General features: G+C 48.3%; 1 protein-coding gene across 1 annotated transcript in view; it reads left to right on the top strand.

Annotated features, from left to right (window-relative positions):
• The window catches only part of LOC144734829 (BDNF/NT-3 growth factors receptor-like), a 280,911-nt gene extending 258,131 nt beyond the window's left edge, over window positions 1–22,780 (top strand). The window contains exons 17-18 of the mRNA XM_078617227.1: window positions 3,697–3,855; window positions 22,270–22,780. Coding sequence (XP_078473353.1) covers window positions 3,697–3,855; window positions 22,270–22,455 — 345 coding nt within the window. The 3' untranslated portion in view covers window positions 22,456–22,780. The remainder of the gene's footprint in view (window positions 1–3,696; window positions 3,856–22,269) is intronic.
• Window positions 22,781–23,453: the final 673 nt, after the last annotated feature.

The raw sequence follows: 23,453 nt of genomic DNA, 5'->3' as shown, positions 1-23,453 counted from the left end.
TTATCCCGACCCTGATGCCTGCTGCATATTTAGAGTTTGCATGTCTCTCTCTCCACGGTTACGTTGATTTTTCTCCGGGTCCACCGGTTTTTTCCCCTGCACATTTATAAAACACGCGTTTAGAGTGTTTGTCTGCAATAAATTGCGACGCGGTGAGCCACTTCGATGAGCTATCATTCGTGATAGCCAGGCCGCTTCTGAGAAAGAGCTATATAGCTCACTGGGCCTTACCTGGTAAAATAAAAAAAATAGTTCAATTCAAAGCCGCCACACACGAGGAGTTGACGCTGATCTCTGTGGTCTCGTGGCCACACCTCGCAGCACCGTTCCTACAACACCTGGCAAGCCTCGGTGGCCACCCATCCAAACGCTCATCGGTAGGCTCCAAACCACAATTAGCCTCGGCAGAACCATTGGGCCATGATAGAGGGGGTCTTTTTTGGGGGGGCTAGATAGCAAAACAATTGATCTATTATGGATGATATTGGTCGCGAAAGCCCACGTGTTAAACTGACAGAACCATTGGGAGCGGGCGCATTCTGGTTTGAGTTTTAGTCGTGGACAAGGTCGAGTATTTGCTCCAGTGCGTGACCCATTTTTATTTTCCTTTCTACTCCCGGTCGTGAAAAGAATTCGAACAAACTAAAGTGATGCCAGGCAACAAGCAAAGTCAGTTTACATTTCGGCTGATATCGGTTATCGGGCCAAGCCTAATTAAGGCGACCGCTGTCATTCCGTCAGTCCGTCCTGTTGGCTATGAATCCAAATGAGGGCTCATGGTTGGAAAGATTCAATAACTTTGTAGCGAGTCAGTCACTTTATTCTCTCCCCCCCCCCCACCAATCCCTGTCACTGTGAATGATGTGTCCAATTCATTTGCAGAGGGATAAAAACGAGAGAAAGAGAGAGAGAGGGGAGAGAAAAAAAATACTTATAACTGTGGCGGCAGGGAAATGTGCAATACTGGAAGATGGGGTGTTTCAACCCCGAGCCTAATATGCGTAATGGTCCTTGTTCATAACCCATCACTCATTTGCTGGCAGCAATTTTAAGCTTAAGCAAGAAAAAAAAATGGTGAAATATTGCTACTTTGTGTTACGGACAAGGGGAGATAAAGAGAGGCAGACAAGCGGAGACGTGGGTGGGTTTGAATCTGTCCAAAATGACCAGCCGAACGCGGGGAATTAACCTTGAGGTTGACACGGACGTGACTTTCGGGGAGGGAGAGAGATAGAGAGAGCGAAAGAAAAAAACGATGGATTAATTTAATCATTGTCCGACAAAAAAAATCCACACGCAGTTCCTTTGCGCGGTTGTCAAATCCTCCACGCTGCTCATGGGGGTTTTAACGGTTGAAGGAAAGCGACGCTTTTGGGCGCCCAAATGTTGTTATAATTTTTGTTACAAAAAGACAGGGGTTGGTTTTTTTTGGCTTGAGGTGCTTACGGTGACCAGTGATCGAATGATTAACGATTTGTGTGCCTGACCAGAGTCTATCCTCCTTTACGCGGGGGGGGGGGGGCATCCCACAGCACTTTACACACGAATAAGTGACTCGCATCGCATCTCATCAACACGCTTGAAAGGGCATCGCCACCCCCCGATGGCGATAGTGGCAGCTGTCCCTGTGCGGCACAACAAAAAGAAATGACCTGACACCGGTTATCCTAGCAGCGGCGGGGTGGGTGGGGTAAGTGCTGCCCCACATACTGTGTCTGGACCAGAGAGAGAGGTCGATTGAATCTCGGAGGTGGCTTCGGTCATCCTCGCAACGGCAGCTTGTGACCGGCCGTCGAACAAAGGACGGTCACACCGCATCGCCGCGCGGTTGCTTTTAGACGAGCTTCTGCGGCCGTCTGGAACGCTCTTCCTTCCGATGTTAGGAAGCCACTGGAGCTGCTATATGCACTTTAAAATCCAGATTGAAGACACATTTCTTTGGAACTGCTTTTTGTGTTTAGTTTTGCCGTCCATTCCCCCCACCCCCCTCCCCAACTTCGATTAGCACGGCTGGCCGCGTACGGTGATGCGAAAGAAGTTCAACGTACACACACACACACGTACATGCAATCCCACTCGATTAATTTACGGTGTGATTTTCGAATTTTGGCAAATTTGGACGACGCAGCGGGCACGCGATGGCCTACTCTCTTCTCATTGACGCCAGGGCATGTTTAACGTCCACCGTGAAGCGGACAGCGCGCATTGTACAGTTAATAAACCTGCAGCAATAGCCAGGCGTAGCCAACGTCTCATTGCTGAGCCACATCACCACTGTTTACCCAAAGATGTTCTCACTTAGCCTCAAGGCTTTTTTTTTTGGGCAGGGGGGGGGGTCAAGGATGGTTTCGCATTTGGATGTGTGACCAAAGCCATTAATTATTTAATTGGCTCCTTGTGAGAGGAAACCGGAGTACCTGAAAGAACACCCCCCCCACCCACTAAGGCACAGCTTTGGAATGACATGGAGAGACGGGAAAGAAGGAACGCATTGATTAAAGACACACCACACACACTTCAAGCTGTGAAGGAATGTTAAGTAGGCCTTGGGCTGGACACTTCTCTGCCACAGGCAAAGAATAGCGACGGGAGAGGCCGACGTGGGCAGCGGAACGTGGCCGACAGAGACGGAGCGGCGAAATCGTCTCCCGGTTGTTGGCAGAGGCGTTGGGCGAACCGTTGCTTCGCACAGCCCAATCTAGACTCGGAATTCTAATTTAGACTTCAGGAAGAATCCCGATGAGCCGTGAAGCTCTTTTATCCACAGATGTCTCGTGTTGGGCGGGTCAACTGCGCGAGATGGCAACGATTTTGGAAGCTTTCATCCCCTGCACTGGATTGATTGTGGCCGACGACGACGACGATGCTGACGTCTTCTTGGTTCTTTCGGTAAAGTCACGTAGAATGGAAATAATAAAATAATAAAAATAAAACATAATAAAATAATTCTCACGTTTCGGCCACAACGCAAGCAGCCGTCCTCAGGTGGAGAACAGGTCTGTCGAGAAGACAGACGGCTGCTTGCGTTGTGGCTGAAACGTCGTGAGAATTATTTTATTATGTTTTATTTTTATTATTTTATTATTTCCATTCTACGTGACTTTACCGAAAGAACCAAGAAGATGAATCCCTGCAGTCACGAAAGCTTTAAATCGAAATTTGATGCTGACGTTGTTGACGGCGATGAATAATAACACTGGTCAACAACAACAAAAAACATTTTTTTCTGGCCTGGACTTTTGCAGCTGTTCTAGACTAATTTCAGGGAGCTGATTCCAAATCTGATCTCAGATTTGCTCTATCACATCTCATTTTTATGCTATGGGCATACCCCATTTTCATTGATTTTACCCGAAATTAACTCTGTCACTTATGATTGCAAGTTGTTGCGAGTCAATGACTGCTTTAGTGTTAAAATATGGCGCTGTATTTTTAGGATAGTGTGTTTATAATATCATTTTATGTAGATATCCACATTTATTTACTATTTTTCTTCTGCAGTTCTTATTGAAAATGCAATATTTGATATCTCAAAACCCTGATGTGATAGACAAAAACTGATGCCAGATTTGGAATCAGCACCCCAAAATTACCTTACAACCGTTGGAATACCTCATGCCAGAAAAAGTGTGTTGACCAGTGTAATACGACACGAATAAATGTGCTGCTGCTGTCGCTGCTGTTGTTTCCCTTAAGGTTGGGGGACACACGATGCTACCGATTCGCTGGCTGCCACCGGAGAGCATCATGTACCGCCGCTTCACGGCCGAGAGCGACGTGTGGAGCTTGGGGGTGCTCTTCTGGGAGATCTTCACCTACGGCAAGCAGCCCTGGTACCAGCTCTCCAACAACGAGGTGCGCAGAGCGCACGGAAGCGCGCACACGCGAATGCACACGCGCACACAGAGAGGGAGGGAGAGCGAGTGGGAAAGTGAGCATGCGGGTCAGAATCAGTATATCAGAATCAGAAGTCGCAGATGTCCAGTAGACAGCTTGTTTGACTCATTCACCAGGAGTTGCCACTGCTTTTCGTGTTTAGCTTGTTGTCCCTCCCCCGCACTTTCGATTAGCATGATTGACTGCGTGCGGTGCGAAAGAAGTTCAACATACCATTGGTACCTCATTTGCCAGTAAAAAATATGAGAATTGTTTTTTTACCCTTTTATCTGGCAACAAAACTGTGTGAACCAATCAACTTCAAGGACAGTGCATACATTATCAGAGTTATGTGCTTTGTTTGCATTATGACTGCAGGTATTGTGGTCTATGCAAACATGACTCCTCGTAAAAAAGGTGTCAGTTTTGTTGCCAGATAAAAGGGTAAAAAACCAATTATCAAGTTCAACATACATACATACGTGCATTCACCGGACTCGTGATCGACGCCGATGATGCATGGCACCAAATGCGCATTCGTGGCCAGCGTGGTGGGCAAACGTCGATGGCATCGCCGTCTTTCGTTTGAATCCCTAGCATATCCGTACGCACACGAGCGCGTAGGAATTTCAAAGACTTTTTGTCATTATTATTTTGGCAGCTCTCTACTTTTACCTTCTACTGTTTCTTTCCGCTGCTGAAGTGAATTTCTCAAAAGTCATTAAAATCAGGGGAAATTAATTGAACGCGTTAGCGACCACGGGGAGATAGGACCACTCTTTTCAGGGGCGAAAACAACTTTTTGGAGTGCATGGCGCAGCTTGCATTGAGATTTGTATTTTTTTCAATTTTTGTGAGTTTTTGCATTCACATACCAATTTATGAACTCGCGCTCTCTGTAACAAGTAAGCACCCGAATTACCTTCCGTGGAATGTTATTTGCATTAAGGGCCTATCGCTGGTTACACATTTAACTCCGTGATAATGAGGTCTTTTTAACGCAAATTTCCCGCGGGGCTTAGTGACATATTAAAAACGCGCGCACGCGCACACACACAAGTTTGTTATAACGCGTTTTGTATTACGCACTTATCTTTAAAAAAAGAAAGAAGTGCCTTCATAATTACAATATGAAACTCATAAGGGCCATGCTGTTGTATTTTTCCTGCCACGTCCCAAAAAATTGCATAGATTTATCTTGGTTCTGCATTTACACCTTGTGTGCCCCGGGACATATATTCTTGCAATCCGTCTCATTAATCTGACTCGGAGAGACTGGTCCATGGTTTTTGTGTTATCCCTACTCGACTACGCCTCATACTGGTTTGGATTCCGATCAAAGTACTGGGCAGATTCCAGCCTGTTCAGAATGCAGCTGCTAGAGTGCTTACACACACACACACCATTCCGTGAGCAGATTACACCAGTCCTCTTATCTCTTCATTGGCTGCCGGTCAAATTCCGAGTGTATTTTAACATACTGCTATTAACCTATAAGGCTCTAAAAGGGCTCACCCCCATTACTTGCAGGAACTAATACATTTATATATTCCATCAAGGTCCTTAAGTTGTTCTGATCTCCAACTGCTCAGCACTCCCAGGTCGAGGTTGTGCTCTTTTGGTGATCGGGCTTTTGTTAGCGTGGCATCCAAGCTATGGAACGCCCTGCCACTTGAAATCAAGGCAATCCGAGTCGGTAGATAGATTTAAGTCTGCTTTGAAAACCCCATCTCTTTAAAGTGGCCTTCCCTCCTTTAGTTCGTTCGATTGCCCTGGTTGTGTTTTTGTTTCACTGCTTTTCATGCATTGCGCATTGATATCCTAGGGTGGAATTCGCATTGTACATTTGAATTATTATTATCAACTTAGCGGCGTCTCGTGGGGATACGAGCTGTTGCGCTGGAGACTCCTCAGCTTGTTATACTTGTGCCTGTTTTTTTTGCAGGCCAAGTGAAAATTAATGTGGCTTCAACTGTACCGCGTGTTACAAAATAAATTCTCACCAAACGGAAGAGGGGAGGTGGGGTTGGGGGGGTGATGGAATTGAAGTCCAATGTTCGTTGTCATCGCGAAAAATCAGTGAGAGTGATCTGGTTACACGGTGGATAGATTCATTCTCTTTGGTTCTTTCGGTAAAGTCACGTAGGTCGAAAAAATAATAGATCACGACGTTTCGATCGCAACATAAGCAGTCGTCCCCACCTGAGGACGATTGCTTGTATGGCGATCGAAACGTTGTGATCTATTATTTTTTCTACCTACGTGACTTTACCGAAAGAACCAAAGACTATGGATTCCTGCAGTCACGAAAGCTTCAAATCGGATAAATGAATAATTTCTAACTTTTGTGAAATCAATGTACAGTACATCTCGTTATGTAAGCGCACTGCATGGGGTGTTTTGTTTAATAACTTAATTGCAGTGTTGGGGATTTAAGTTTTGTGGACTTTGAAGAGTCGTTACGATGTTTCACTTTTCATTGCCTGGGGTGGGCGGAGTGGTGGCACAGCGGTTAGCGCGCTGTGTCAGCGTGCCGCGTTTGTGTGCTGGCGACCATAATGTGATTCCTGGCCACGACTAACATCAGTGGCAAACGATGCCAGAATCGGTCATTCGTTTGCCACCTTTTCACCAACCCTACACAAACGAGCATGGTGAAGTATGGTTAAAAAATTGACCGTGACCAACACCACGTGGGGAAAGCCTTCATCCATTTGATGGGTCTAGAATGGCTGGAATGTATTACAATGATTATACTTTTCATTGCCCAGGGCAGGCCAGGCTGATGGATATAGATTCAATATATCGAACTGTACAGCAGCAGCAGCAGCAAAAATCATATTTGCTAAACTAAAGTGTATTTGCATTGAGTAGGATGAGCGCATGTTTTGATATTACATTTTACAGAACAAACAGAAAACCCATTCCTCTCTAGCCGGGTGTGATAGTACATTCCTGTGATCCAGCGCTGTGGAAGCAAGGATTGTTGGATCACGTACATCCTTGAAACTGCCAAACCTACTGGGCTGCCAGATGTCCCAGAGATGGTGGTCGAGGAAGGGGATTTATTTCACCCGTGTCGAACTTGGAGTGTTTACTCCCCCGTCTATGCACGCTGGGTATCGTCCAAGTGCATGGGGTTTCCATCCCGCACAAAATCCCACGAAAGAAAACTGGCTAATACATCCATCCCGACGTAGGAAGGGCCCTGTTCTTGTTGTTGTTGTTGAACCAAAACAAATCATCTCACGACCCTGTCGAGCTTTTCCCCGTATAAACAAAGGGCGCTGCTGTTAGCATTCTTACTCATAAGCGAGCCTAGGTTTGACGAGACATGAAACAAAGAAAGGGGAACGAACCCAGTTCCACGAGCGCCCTTTGCACAAAATGCCATGAGCAGACTGCTCGGTGGCAAATTAGTTTGGGGGATTACCCCGACTTTGTTTTTTTTATTTAAGAGAACGCGAGATTAAACCCGTGTTCTCGCGGCCTAAAAACACGGCCAACACAGCGCGGAGGATGGGACATCCCTCCCGAACAACGGTGAGAACTGATTTGGAAGTGGCACTTCCACCGCGGCTGCAGAGCGCAGGACAATGGGGGGGTGGGGGCGGTGGGGGGCTCAAAATCGACGGGGTGAACCCATGGACCCCGCCGGAGAGAGGCCGCACGAGACTCCAGGACAAACCTAAATTGCATCAAGTTGACGGGTTTACCCCGAGGGCTTCCCTCGCGATGCGACCGAACGCGCCGCTAAGCCCCGCCGTTTGGACGGAGGAAGCCTCCGCTGGAGCGAGTCGTATGTGCGTGTATGTAGAGGTGAGCGGTAGTGTAGCAGTAGTGTGCGGATTATTTGAACCGATCCTGGGCTTCTCCTAGGTCGGCTCGGCCACAAATGGGTACCTGGTGCAGTGTGTAAACATCATCACTGGGTAGACAAAGGCGACCGGGCGTGGTGTTGGCCACCCACCCCTCGTGTGCCGTGCCGGCCTTCATAGGTCCTCGCTAACAGCACTTGCCCCAAGAGTCTGTTACAGGCTATACGAGGGATCTTTGTCTTTGTTTTTTTGGTTTTTTGAACGAGGTAGGTGTGGTGAAGAAAGGACAACAAACTAAACACAAAAAGCAGTTCTAACGAAATTAGTTTCCAATCTAGATTTAAAAGTGCATAGCTCCAGTGCCTTCCTAATGTCGGAAGGAAGAGCGTTCCAGACGGCCGCATCACCAACATCCACACCACCACCATCAACGTCAAAGTCTCCCACTCCCTCATCGTGCAGAAATTAGTTTTCGACTTAACAGTGCATAGTTGCTCAGACGATCGTCTTGTAATGTGCACGGCTGCAAGCGACCGCCACGGCTCTGCCACACGACCCCGACGAAAGGACGCACGCTGCAACATCCCTCCCCCGCCGTTCCGTCGTTTGGGAGGTGCCGTGCATGCGCATGGCTTGGTGCAGGTCGCGGGCCACATAACGGGGTGGTGGTGGACGTCGTATGACGGGGGGGGGGAGGAGGGTGGCAAAGCAAAATGCGCCCACGGAAAGGTTTCCGTTTAATTTGCGTGTCGTTCCTGAATTTATGCCGGATGCTGATGAAAGTGCCAACCTTTATTAATCATAACCGAACGCCTGCGGAATATGAATGGCCTTGGGACAATGGGTGTTAAGACGATCTTTCGGAGAGAAAAAACCGTGCCCTACACGAGCCTAAATCAAAACACCACGCTTCCTCCTCTTCCCCGCATCCCCTGAACTTGAGCGTTAAACATCTGACTGCTTTACCAGAGTTATACGGATCATATTGGTTACGCAATTGTAAAATAAATGAAATAAATGCTCCTAGCAGGGTCATTACAATGCAGGGAATGTGAATATGACACTTTTACTGGTTTGCTAGTTGCATAAATTAGGCGTCACGCCGTGGCCTATCAATGAGCAAGAGACGGGAAAAGATGGGATCGTGCATGAGCGGTTTGAAGCGATTATTTGGGAAGGTATCACGTTCTACGACGAGGATTAGTGGCGGCGCCTCCTCTGGGCGTAAGGACGACGACCGTGTTGCTCGTTTATGCGGGCGGATTAAAACAGAATCAACTCCGCGTTTGTTACTTCGCGGCGGGGATACTTTTTTTCGGGGGCTGACCTTCAAACGTGCTCGCCCGCACTCGGCGAGACGAACAATTAAATTAGGAAGTAATTCGAAGAGCGGGCAACTGTGACAATTTCACGAGACCTTTTCGGTTGTCGTTTTGACCAAAACTTAATAATCGCATCGCCTCGAGTTTTTTTTGTAAGGAGGGCGGGGGGGGGTGGAGAAAAACAAAGCAAAAAATTTCAGGGCGTTATTTGATAACGTTTCTTTTTTTGTTACTACTATTATTATAGTGACTAGCCTTTTGCCCGTCTCACTATCTCCAGGTGATTTGCTCGTTAGTTTCGATGTAGTCTCTTTGTTTACCAAAGTTCCTGTGCCTGACACCATTGCAATCATTGAAGAATTGGTCCAACAAGAACTGAATGCTGATGTACCGGCCCTCGTGAGACACTGCCTCAACAACACTTACTTCACCTGGAATGGAACATTCTACAAACAATTTGAAGGTACCCCAATGGGTTCTCCCTTATATCCAGTTGTAGCCAATGTTTTCATGGAAATTTTTGAGACAGATGCCATCCAGGCATCTACTCTGCATCCGTCCTTGTGGAAGAGGTACGTAGATGACACGTTCGTCATCTGGCCACATGGCCGACCAGCTCTGAACCAATTCCTCAACCACATCAATTCTATACACCCAGCCATCAAATTCGCCATGGAGGTGGAAAAGGATAGCGAGCTACCATTCTTGGATGTTTTAATCAAAAAGAGACCAGATGGCTCAATGGGACACTCTGTCTACAGGAAAGCCACTCATACGGATGCCTATGTAAAACCTGACTCCCACCACCATCCATCCCAGAAGAATTCCCTCATCAAAACACCATAGAGCTGGATGTATTTCCGACCATCATCACCTAGCCAGTGAACTGGAACACTAACACCAAGCTCTCAAGATGAATGGATATTCAGACTACACAATCCGTAAAGCTATCACCCCAACCGTTGGGAAAGAACCATCTGAGGACCCAATCAAAGCCATCACCTTGCCATACATAGCAGGGGTCACCAAGAATATTTCCAAAATCATGAGTTAACACAAGATCCAGGTTCTATTTAACACAGTACATAAAATTCGTGATCTGATTCCATCTGTGAAGGATGTGATCCCTGACATGCAATACCCCGGCGTCTACAAACTAGGCTGTGTCTGCAGCAGTTGTTACATTGGGGAAACTAAGCGACATGTTTTGGACCGTGTTCGTGAACATAAGGCAGATCTGAAACACGGTAGGACCAATACCTCGGCCGTGGCTGATAATTGTTTTAATGCAGTTGGCTCACACGAAATTGATTTCTCCAAGACGAAGGTACTTTTTAAACCCACTGGCTATCAAAAAAAGATTCGTTCATGAAGCCATCCATCTATACAGACACCGACAATTTCAACCGAGAAGATGGGTACAAACTGAGTAATCATTGGAAGGACGTTATCAACCAGTTTAAGTCATAACTGGCTGTGATGTTCCCATCCCACCACCTTCCGATGTTAGTTGTCCATTAACAGGTTCACCCTAACACAGCCGCTTCGCGCGCCGACCTAGAGGTTGCTGCCCTGCGATCTTCCATTAACATGCTAATCTCTCACATTAACATGCTAATCTCCCTCATTAACATAGCCACTTCAGCGCACGTGCCGTGGAGGCCGCTCACCGATTATACATGAATGTGCTAATTTTCACCTGGCACCGCTTTCATTGGTGGAAAACAAACCACCGTCATGGTTGCTGCCCACCACTCACATTAACATTAGCTGCCCCGCCCATGCTGCTGACATTTGGGCTACGCCCATTTCAAACCTTCATAAACAGTTTGCCTTTAGAAGCTAACCCCCTTTTCCTGATGACGACCGCTTGTGTTGCAATCTTTGAACCTATCTACGTGACTTTACCGAAAGACCCAAAGAATATGAATTCCTGCAGTCACGAAGGCTTTAAGTCAAGATTTTTGTCTCAATAGCGTTAGGAGATGGCGTGACATGAGGCTTCTGCCTTTGTAGTGAGGGTTGTAAGTTGATGCCGAGGAGGGGAGAGGAGGCGTTTCCCTCCCCCCCCCCATGTGGAGTGACGTCACCCACTCATGATTATTAATGAGGGGGGGGGGTCCATGTGGAGGACGTAACCTGTTCATGATTATTAATGAGGGGGGCTGGTGGACGTGGAGTGACGCTACGCGCGTTACACACTGACATTCTTGGGTAAATACAGTTGTAAATAGCGTCGTATTTTCTATGCTTCCATAATTATCTTGAGTATTTGTAGATAATGAGAGGGACGCTGTCTGCTTGGCTTTTGTGAAAAAGAGTTTCATAGCTCATCGGATTCCTCCAGTATAAATAAAGATTCTGATTCTGTAATGGTGAGCACACCGGAACCTGCAATCCAGAGGTCGCCGGTTCGATTCTATCTCCCGGCGCGGCGGTTGAAACAACGGGGGTTGGGGGGGGGGTGGGGGGCAATTACTGAAATCCTCTCCCCCCACCACTCAGAAAGTGACATCACCCCGATCCAGCAGGAATGAGTGGGCTACACCAAAGTTGGTGGATCGGCAGGTTGCGTGTGGCGGGGTAAAGTGTGGGTGTCTCTCCCACATCTTTCCAAAATATTGTGGCCCGGCATGGAAGAGTAGACCAAAGTACTCTCTGAAGGGTGACTCTCCAGATCTCCCCCAAGCGGAGGCCCATCCGCCAGCAGTGGCGTGAGTAGGCGATTTGCAGGGCTGCGCCTTTAACCAATTTCTACTTTATATAACGCGATTAAATATATTGCCTGAAGAATTGCAATTATTTTTTGTAAGCATATGGTATAGATTTTTTTGCTACTCTTGAATTCAAAAGGGAGATTGTAATATCTGTTGTTCCGTTCCTTTTATTGTAAACTATAAATAAACAATGCAATATCAACATCACACGCAATCACCGTACAAAGCGATGCTGTACATTTTTGTAATTATTTCAGACACGAGCGATATTTCGCGTGCCACAGATTATTTATCCGAGGCGTCGCGATAATTGCCCTGCGTTAAAAAGGAGGATATTTTACACGCATCTAAAACGTTGCTCGCTTTAATTGCACATCGACACGTGTGTGAAAAAAAAAAACGCACGCAAAACGTGTTTCAAACAAATGTTACACCGACGGAAGTGGAAACTGCGAAGATAATTTAACACGTGACAAGGGCAATGCAGTCCGTTAATTGTTGATAATGCGGCACAATTGAACATTTCGGGGAGTTAAAGAGGCGGTTATTTCATATTTCGAGGGTGTATTATGACAGGAAATGCACCGATATTTAATGGCTGCTAGTCAGCGCTATACATCAGGAGATATATAAGCGATGTGCCTTGCATGAATGGAGCTATTACATCCTGATGACCAATTTCATTTCACATCTGGCTTCATAGAAATGCACCCCTTCAGGCGGTCTGGCGTAAGGGTAGCATACGGCACAGGGCATCAATGTACCCAAATGAATGGTATCCCCAGGCAAAAATATAAGGCGATAAGATTGTTTTTTTTAATATTTCACGCTGAAGAGGGATGTTGCCACGGTGCTGTGGCGGTAAAAAAGAATGGGTAAGATTTTAACCCCCCCACTCCCTCGCCTTCTCCCCCCTCTGTCCACCCAGTAGTGCAAATGGGTGCGTCTCAATGAGCTGATCGGCACATTTCTTGCTGTGGGGTAAAGTGTGGGTACTTCCACTACCTCTTCTTGGTAATAAAATAATATAATATAAAATATTATATAATTTAATATAAAATATTATATTATTTTATTGTTTTATTTTTATTATTTTATTATTTCCCTTCTACGTGACTTTACCGAAAGAACCAAGAAGATGATTCCCTGCAGTCACGAAAGCTTTAAATCGAATTTTACTTCCACTACTTTGACGATGTCCAGCCAGCGTGGAAGAGTAGGCCAAATATTCTCCTCCAGAGTCTTTCGAGAGAGAGAGCTTGCTCTCGTCGATGTCCTCCTCCTGCCAGCAGTGGTCGTGAGGTGAGGAATTACAGGGCTGCACCTTTAACCTTAACTTGTAGCGCCGCAGAATTGCGTGCGACGCTTTAGGGAAAATACAATTTGCAAGGATTTCATTTGTATTGCAACAACAAATGTCGTTTGTATGTGTGTGTGTACGAGCTGATTGGAGAGCATTGTAAACAAATGCAATGTTAGTTATGTTCTTAGTGTCGTTCTCTTCTAGCATGTGACCTTTAGCATGTGCACCTGTTGCTCTCTTTTAGCCCCGCCCCCCCCCCCCAATACGTTCCATTCATTGGCTATCACACTCAGATAAGCTCCTCCCCCCCTCCTCCCCCCATTTAAGAACTTGTATCTTGAAATTTTTGCCTCACTTGATACGGTAAATCTAGCTGTGACGGTCCCACCTGATGACGGAGACTTGTGTTGCCTCCGAAACGTCGTGATTTATTATTTTATTTTATTTCTATTATTACTTTTATTCATTTTTATTTTATTTTTTTACCTACGTGACTTTACCAAAAAAACCAAGAGTCACGAAAGCTTCAAATCTAGAAGCAATGTTAGTTATCTAACAATGTCAGTTGTCTAACATTGCTCAATACATACTTAACGGTCATAGACACAGGGTCCCGTCAGGAATGACAGCGGACACATGTATGTGAGTCCACTGCTTGACAAGGTGTGATGGAGGTTAATCCGGCACGATACGATCTGATCTCTGCGCCGGGGCAGATAGCGCTGATTGGCGTAACGTCTCAACCGGATCAGCCGCGATTCGCCCATCACGGCTGATCAGAGAGAGAGAGTTTGAGAGTCGGGGGGGGTGGGCGAACGCATTGAGATTGGAGTCGGGGTTATCGCAACAGGAATTGAAATGCTAAACTGAAGGGCAGGTTCGAGTTCATACAGCAGGGGGAAGAAAGGGAGTGGTCAGGACACAGTGTCCTTCTTCACTGTCATTGCAGAATTGTCATATGATTTCTTCTCAAACGAGTATGCGAGTCTTAATGCCACGGTTGAGTGTGGCATCTCGTTTTCAGGGTTGTTGCTCACGCCACAGGCTCTGTCCGTGTGTGGCTACGTTCACCGAAGGTTGTGACACCGGAGCAAAATAAAGTAGCTTGCGGATCTGTAAATAGAGTTGTCACCTGTGACAGTTTCACAGGATTCTCCAATTTCCCAGCATTCTCCTGGGAAATTGGCACAAAGAGACAAGTTCGCACAACATAGTCAGCGACATCAACAATTACGCGGTAGTTATCCAACGAGAAAAGTTGAACTTGCAGTGCAATCCCATGTTTTGTGAAATCTACTTTTAACCGCCGAGCGCCAAAGCACCTTCGTTTTCACGTCAGTCAGCGGGAGCGGACAACGTCGCTTGCCGCAGAGGTGGAAACGACCGGCCTCCTTTGCGCACTGGCGCGGGGAAGGCGCACCCGCGAGAAGCGTCCGCACAATCCTGGCGCGTAAAACGACGAGCCTTTCGTTTATTATTTTCACGCGGAAAAAAACAAATCTCGCGATTTGGAACCGCAGCCGCTGCTTGCCCCCCCGTTCTGTCCGCGACGTGAAAAGTCGAGAAGAGAGACGGAGATGGAGCGGTCCGCCAGCCAACGAGTTCGCTACGTTGCCGCTGCCGCCACCCCCGCTCGTTCACTCGCTCGCTCGCTCCCCTCTCGGCTCTCAAACCCACCCAGGCCTTGTGGGTCGCGCTGCCTTCGTGGGCAATGACCTCACTCGAAAAAATAACGAATTCTTTGGTGACGAGGCTGCTGCTGTTGTTGTTGTGTCGCCGTTGCTGCTGCAATTGCACCTGTTGCTGCTGCTGTTGCAGCTAATGCTGCTGCTGTTGTTGCTGCTGCTGCTGTTGCTGCTGCTGGTGCAATTGCACCTGTTGCTACTGCTGTTGCTGCTAATGCTGCTGCTGTTGTTGCTGTTGCTGCTAATGCTGCTGCTGTTGCTGCTGTTGCTGCTGCTGCTATTGCTGTGGTTGCTGCTGTTTATGCTGCTGATGCTGCTGTTGCTGCTGTTGCTGCTGCTGCTATTGCTGTGGTTACTGCTGCAATTGCTGCTGATGCTGCTGTTGCTGCTGCTGCTGCTGCTATTGCTGTGGTTGATTTTGCTACTGATGCTGCTGTTGTTGTTGCTGCTGCTGTTGCTGCTGATACTGCTGTTGTTGCTGCTGCTATTGCTGTGGTTGATGTTGCTGCTGATGCTGCTGTTGTTGTTGCTGCTGCTGCTGCTTTGGCAGTGGTGCACAAGTAACAACAACTCTTCAACGGATTCGTTCAATAACATTGTAGCCTAAAAATGAAAAATAGGCGACGTTTCGGGCAATCGCCCTTCTCCAGGACACCTTCTTCACAGCACAAATGTACCATCACCAGAAAACGTTGCCTATTATAAATATATTTTATTTATTTCACTCTTGATACCTGTGGCTTAATATGAATGCCGTTTTTGGCATCTCTGTTGTTCTCACAAACCTGGATGGGCAAATTGTACACGGAATAAAAAAAAATCATCTCGTGTGCCCGGGATATTATATTTTGAGAGAATAAAAAATCCCCCACAGGATTCTATAAGAAATTGAAACTGCTCGGATATCCACAAAGGATTTCTAAAGATCGAGTGCTGTAGGCGATTCAAATTCATTTAGTGATTGATGCTGTTGTAATTGTGCAATCGCCCCAGAATGCGTCTGTGCGCTCTTCAACCTCGACAAAGAATGCACACGCTTGTAGCAATCAGAGTTTTGTGAAATGCATCGGTTTTGTTTGTGTAAAAAATCAGGGAAGATCCTGCTTGAGATGAGGGGTGATTTAGAAATGGGATTTATTTTTTCGTTTTTTTGTTACAAGAGCCATCGGAAACGCGCTTTACAGAGCAGTTGTCTATAATTTATCGTAATTTAGTCAGTGCAGAAATCATATTCGGTTGTTAAGCAGGAACAATGGCAGAAGCGCACACTGCTCTTGCGATCAATGTCACAGCATCTTTAATGCAATAATAAAAAAGGTCACACGGCAAAGGTGCGGCCCTGCAATTGCTTGCTCACACCACTGCCAATGCAGAAAGGTCGCCGAATCATTTGTTAACGACTATGATTATTATTTTTTCGATTTAAAGCTTTCGTGACTGCAGGGATTCATCTTCTTGGTTCTTTCGGTAAAGTCACGTAGAATGGAAATAATAAAATAATAAAAATAAAACATAATAAAATAATTCTCACGACGTTTCGGCCACAACGCAAGCAGCCGTCCTCAGGTGAAGAACAGGTCTGTCGATAAGACAGAGTCTGAATGACAAGTCCTGGGCTTGGAGCGTCTATTTAAGCTGGGAGGGAGGAGGAAGAGCGCCTTGACAACATAATTTGCATATCAAGAGGAATTTTAGCATATTTATGTAATATTACACTATGTATTATTCTACCCACCCTACTGCACACCACACTGCTGCAGATTCACCATACAACTACGAATTTTAGCATATTTATGATTATTATTACTATCGCGTGGCACATTTTGCATTGGTGGCTATTCATACAGAGACACAGGCTCTACGCTACACAGGCCAGTAACGGGGGGGGGGGGGGAGCTAATGTCGCTGCGTCGTTTCACCCAATCAAATAATTTTGCAAATATTTTTTTAAAATATATTTGCCACGAGGCTCTTAAAATGCGCGCTTGCGGAGCGGACGGCGGGCAAGTGCTTACGGTGAAACACAACCGGGGCAGGCTCCGGAGGCCACAAAAGCAAAGGCGTGCAATGCGGCAAGTGGGAAAACGCGCTACCCCCGCTCGGCTGCATCGCAGGAACACGAAGCATCCGAACGGTGGCCACCCAAGCAAACCGCAGCTTTATCTCCGGGGCGCGAGGAGGAAGAGGAGGAAAAAAAAAATTGCCAAATTGAAAATAAAATAAACACCGCCGCCATGAGTCGAACTTCTATTTTGAAACGCCAGCCGGCGTAGCAAACCAGCGTCAATTCTGCTCGCCACGGGCAAGTGCTACGAAGGGGTGGCCACTCGCTTATGGGGTGAGTTATCACCTATTTCGGTAAACCCTGACACCAGACGTGTGCACTCTGCACATATGGCGATGGAAAAATGATAGGGGTGGGGATGGGATGGGCCGCGGCGTGATGGGATTGGATAGTTTTGATTGCTATGGGACACATTTTGAGGAGCCGAGCAATGTACCACTCTCCTTCCCAGAGGGCGGCCGAAGGGAGGTGGTAGGGTTGGGGGGGTTGACGGGAGGATGCAAGGGAGGGAGGGAGTGGGTGGGGGCTGAAGGGGTCAGGGACCCTGGGAGGCGAGGGGGGCTAAGGGTTTGGTATTGGAGCAGGACCGGTGGCAGAGTGGGTGGGCAAGCAGCGGACGAGAAAAAATGCAATTGTGTGAGCAACAGCGGGAGAGGCTTGTCACGTGGCGCGCGGCCGCTTTATCGGTTCACTGCTGGATGAAAGTCCCTACGGCACCGCAGTTGTGTGGCCACGCTTCACGAGGTTCTGTGGCCATCACAAGGTCGTGTGGCCACACGTCACGAGGTCAAGTGGCCACACGTCACGAGGTCGAGTGGCCACACGTCACGAGGTCGATTGGCCACACGTCACGAGGTCGAGTGGCCACACGTCACGAGGTCGAGTGGCCACACGTCACGAGGTCGAGTGGCCACACTTCACGAGGTCGAGTGGCTACACGTCACGAGGTCGAGTGGCCACACTTCACGAGGTCGAGTGGCCACACTTCACGAGGTCGTGTGGCCACACGTCACGAGGTCGAGTGACCACACGTCACGAGGTCGAGTGGCCACACGTCACGAGGTCGAGTGGCCACACTTCACGAGGTCGAGTGGCCACACGTCACGAGGTCGAGTGGCCACACGTCACGAGGTCGTGTGGCCACACGTCACGAGGTCGAGTGGCCACACTTCACGTGGTTCTGTAGCCATCACGAGGTTGTGTGGCCACACGTCACGTGGTCGTGTGCCCACACTTCACGAGGCTGTGTGGCCATACTTCACAAGGCTCATCGAATGTGGGTTGGTTGAAGGGGCCACGCCCAGGAGCGGCTCGGATATCGGCTCCCAACTGACGTTAGCCACGGACGGGAATCAAACTCGGGTTTCATTGTGAAGGTGCACGAACCTGCTGCTTTGTGAACTCCTCCTGGGTATCACCCTTCGCCAACCGGCACTGACCACAACGGTGAAGTATGGTCAAACGAGCCCGCATGACTGACTCTGCCCGGCAATGCATTCATCCAGCAGCGCACTGACAAATGTCTGCAATTTTTGTTTTGTTTTAAGGGCGGGTTGTCATTTGTTGACGCCATTGAAATCTGAGGTGCGACAGGAGACATTTAAAATGTAAACGGTCACAGGTGACCACCGGCCCACCGCCACCACTTCGGAGGGCGGCACGGCTTAACCCGTTCCATTTACGTCATCGGTTTTTCTTCCGATTCCGTTCCGATGACGTGCGTGTACCTATGCGTACGTCATCGGAACGCAATCGGAAGTAAAACTAAAATACAATTACTTTATCGGTACCGAGGCTCCCACACAAAGCCATGCGGAAGGGCGTGTGGCACAGTTTTGCGCCAGCTGCCGTAGAGTGCGGTGGTCGTGTCGCTACAGTTCTCTGCGGGTGAGCACAACGTCTTTAAAAATGACGGCGCCACCGCTACGCCTTTCCCAATAAAATTAGCGCCGAACCGCTCGCACGTTCCGAGATTCGGCGGCGAGCAGGACACTCGCGCACCTTGCAACCTCATCAGAATGGGGAAAGAGTTAAGAGCACCACGCTGCATTTCATAAGCGAGCTACCCGGCCCACTGAAAGAGCGAGGCGTGCGTCCTTGCCACATCTTGCCGGGACGCCACCGCTCCAAGTAAAACAAAATCTTCAACGAGCATCATTCGCCTGGGTTTACAACCCAGCCTCGGTTGGCCTGACTTTCAATGCAGCGTCGGCATAGGAACGCAGCACACGCGTGCTTAGAGAGTGGTAGTGCGTTTCACGAGCTGGTGGGTCGGTCTTGCAGGAGAGGCTATTTTGGTGAAGGCGGGGGGGTGTGGGGGTTGGGAAGTGGGGGGGGGGGGCATGGGGGAATGGGGGGCGTGTACGGGTGAGTGACCACAGCAGCGTGAGTGATGCCCAGGATAATGGAACACCTCGGCCCCTCCTTAAAGGAGTTGGGGCAAAAGCTGATTGAGTGTGCGTGTCAGGGGCTTATATCGGTATGGAATCTGTAAAGGTTTTTTTGTTGTGTGTGCTGGCTCCAGTCGCAATGTGTGTACACACGTCTCTGTGCACGTTAATGCTTGCCTCTTGTAACGCACGACGAGGACGATCGCGACTGGCCGACCGAGTGAGCGACTTGAGCGATGAACGTTTCTCAATTATTTTTCAGAAGGGCTCCAGAGCTAAACATTTTGACACGCGTACGGCCAAACGTTCGTTTCTAACGGGGAGATTTTGAAAATATATATATTGTAAAATAAGTCCCCAATCATCAAAAACGGATGTTGATGGATTTTACTCACAAGCTATTGTTGCCCCGCATTCTCTAATTTCTTTAAGCCTCGTTCTAAACACTTAAAAATATAGAATCCCGATCGCTAGTGAACACTGGCCAGTGGATTGTGACACTCCAGCCGACTGAGAGCAGGTAAAACCCGCTTCTGATTGGTCGCAAACAACCGAAGCACCTTTACGCTCGTACGAAGTGTTTCGACGCGTACACTATGCACGAAATATCCTAGGAATTGAACCGCCTCATTGTGGGAAAAATGAAGGGAAGACAAGGAGAAGGTGGCTAAACAAGGGACCTCTGTCTTTGTCCCCGGTGTGATAGCGTGTTAAATGCCCTGGCTATTACAATGACCGAGTGGCAGTTCGGTCAGTATCTGCCTCCCTCGAAATATGTACACGTCACCATCCGTCACGTTGCGCGCGTTAGGACGGATCTGCTCCACCGGGGAATTCACATTTAAGGCATAGAAGGCACGGGCGTGGTTTCTGTGGCCCACCGCTCAAATAAATCAGGGGAGCCGACAGGTAGAACAATGTGAGGGGGAGGGCAGGCTGGGTAATATGGCTGAGAATTGAGACAAAGTTGACTGGCATTACATCCCTTAATAGCCCGTGGCATACAGGAAGCAACCTTGGAGGTGTCTAGAGGGTGCGCGTCGCTGAAGGACAAGTTTTATTACTCTTTTTCTTTTACCATCATGAGCGGTTTCCGAACCAATAAAGCCCACTATGGTGGAGATAATAATACTCGAGATCAGTTCAATGGTGCAGCCCATCGGATGCATTCAAGGTGCCCAAAATGCTCTCGAAAAACCCGAGTGAAATTCTCCGCGTGTCCCTACTGTGCAGATCAATCATTCTCATCTCAGCGGCAGGCTTTTGCAAAAATGTTGGGAAATTGAAACCCCTGCATTACGCCGTAAATGGGATCAATGCCAGGGTGTGTCTTGAGTAGAGCCGAGTTCAAAAGAGACGCGTAGGGGGATCTGAATGTTCCACTTTTATAAAGAGCTTCATCATGCCGGCATGAACCTCACAATTGCTTTCCCACAGCAATAATAACAATAATAAATGCCCTTTATGCAGGGAAACCTCAGCGAGTCTCAAAACTATCTCTCAGGAGGGTCCGGCCTTCATAAGCGCCACGGTGGCTAGGAGATGTTAACTACCTCGCCCGTTATACAGGAGGTCGTGGGTTCAATCTCGACCCTGACGCCTGCTGCTGTATATTTCGAATTTGCATGTTCTCCCCACGGTCGCATGAATTTTTCTCCGAATCCTCCAGTTTTTCCCTCCACATTTAGAAACAACGTGTGTTTAGAGTATTTGGCTGCTAGAAATTTCCACGTGATAATCCACTTCGTTGAGCTATCATTTGTTGCCAGGTCGCATCTGAAAAAGAGCTACATAGTTCAGTCGGCCTTCTCTGGTAAAATATAACATATTTTAGTTAAAATGTATAGTTTGCCAAACGTATGTATGTTGAACTTCTTTCGCACTGTACGTAGATGACCGTGTTAATCGGAGGCGTAGGGGAAGTACAACAAACCAAACTCAAAAAACTGTTCTAAAGATATGAGTTTTAAATCTCGATTTTTCTTTTAAACATATTAATGGGAATATGACACGTAAAGGTACAACCGGAGAAAACCCCACTATGCATACGAGAGGCTAAATCTCCACACAGTTAGAATTCATACAAATATATATCCAACAATTCATCGCTGTCGACCACTGTCTTCTGGCCCGAATGATAGCTCAGGCCAACAACGCAATTGACATTCCGAGGAAGTTTAACATATTGGCATTAACCAGGCTCAACTGTGCTCAACTTCTGAGATCTATAGAATAGGCGTCACGCGCTCGAGGCGATTTCGCCAGAGAAAATTACCCAAAAATATTAACGAGTGTGGGGGAAAATCATAACACGCGTGTTTGCCAAGTTAACCTTCAATTCACACTCGCACAAACTGAATCCCAACTGTTACCAAAACCATCACGTCACTTCGCGTCCGACAGCTGCATTGCAAATCCGACCTCCCGCGAGTTCAGGGTGTAATATTCACCGGTTCAATCGCCCGGCACAGCAGTTGAAACGGTGCAATTTTCTTCAATTCCATCGCCTCCGCTCACCCGGCGACAGAAATAGGTTCACCTTTGTCCAGTGTGGAAGAGGAGGCCTAAGTACCCTCCAGAGGGGGGGGGGGGGGGCTAACTAGAACGCCCTCTAGTGGAGGTCCTTCTACCAACAGTGACGTGAGCAAGCACTTGCAGGGCTATACCTTCACCTTCAACCATTTGAAAGCCACAGTCGTTCACTCGTGCGTGCGTGCGTGTATGTACGCGCATGCGGAGAGCGGTGACCCAGTGGTTATCGCGCAGCGCTTCGAACCCAATGACCCGAGTTCGATTCCCGCTCATGACCAATAAAAGTGGCGAATATTTGAACCGGCCCTAGGCGATTACGAGGCAAACTCGGCCTCAAATGAATACCTGGTGCGGTGTGTATACATCGGCACCTGGGAGACAAAGGTGGACGGGCGCGGTGCTGGCTACCAACCTCACCGTGCGCCATCGCCACCTTCATGGGGCGCTACTCGGCTAACGGCACTTGCCCCCAACAGTCTGTGAAGGCTCTGAAGGGGGGGTGGAGGGAAATCTTTGTCATTGTGCGTGCGTGTGCGCGCGCGCTGTGTCGGCACGGAGCAGGTGATCGAGTGCGTGTCGGCCGGCCGGGTGCTGGAGCGTCCGCGCGCCTGTCCCATGGAGGTCTACAACCTCATGCTGGGCTGCTGGTGTCGCGAGCCGCACATGAGGCTGGACATTCGGACCATCCACGGGATCCTCCAGGAGCTCAAGGACAAGTCGCCCATCTACATCGACGTGCTCGGATAGGGCGGCAACCGCGCGCCGCTCTCGCGGGCCTTCGATAAGTAAAGAAATAGACGGGTGGGAAAATTTGAGCGCGCGAGAGAACTAAATTCAAACTCGAACTACGGGAGTGCGTGACGAAGCTTCAGAGATGCCCCCCTCCCCATGCCTCCTGCGATGCCCTCCCCATCTCTCCCGGTTCGCCACTTTGTTCACCCGTAATAACGAGGAGACGAAAGTGGCATAAAAAAATTGCCCGACGGTTCTCCCACGTGTTTGTAAAGAAATATATGTAAAAAAAAGCTGCCAATTATATTTAGCTATTTGCCACGAAAAACAGAGTCCTGGCAACGAGAAGTGTTGGGTGGGGATGAGTGGAAAGGGGAGGAGTCAGTGGGCGGGAGGGAGGAGGAGACACGTTATTTTATTTTTTGTTTATTTGTCAATGGTTGGGGGGGAGAGATCTTCAGAGTAAACGAGTTTTATAAAAAATCTAATTCTGGGGGGTGGTGGGGGAAAAGCCTTGGAGGCACCAGGGGAAAAAAAAGATTTTTAAAAAGTCGCATTTTGGGTCGATCAGTCCTGACTAAGTCTCCTTGGCCGAAACGTTTGTTTCTATAACCCCCCCCCCCCCTAAGCAACGCCGACTTATGACCCCTCCGTACTCTCCATCTTGGGGTCACCGGAGCAAAACAGCGATGCATCGATCGTGAGTGGGTGGGGGTGGGGGGTGGGGGGGTGGGGGGTGGGGGGGGGAGCAGAACAGAGACGACGATCGTGCGCGCGCAAGTTCAAGGCCCCGTAAAGCCGTCCTATATTTATTTAGCCACTTGCTCCTGCCCTCTTTTCACATAGGCTACTCGCTAAATAAACATATCAAAAGGGCATCGCACGCGAGCGGTGGAGGCGCGGAGGTGGTGGAGTATTCGCGCCGTGCGAAACCCAAACCGGGTCTCCCCGCTGCCGCCGTGCGATACGACAAAAATGACAGCGAGCATCCCGCCGTAACCCCGTTCATGAGA

The sequence above is a fragment of the Lampetra planeri genome, chromosome 53, assembly GCF_965212315.1.
Source record: "Lampetra planeri chromosome 53, kcLamPlan1.2.h2, whole genome shotgun sequence".
NCBI classification, from domain to species: Eukaryota; Metazoa; Chordata; class Hyperoartia; order Petromyzontiformes; family Petromyzontidae; genus Lampetra; species Lampetra planeri.
The sequence above is the reverse complement of the archived record's forward strand: the minus strand, read 5'-3'. Positions and strand labels throughout refer to the sequence as shown.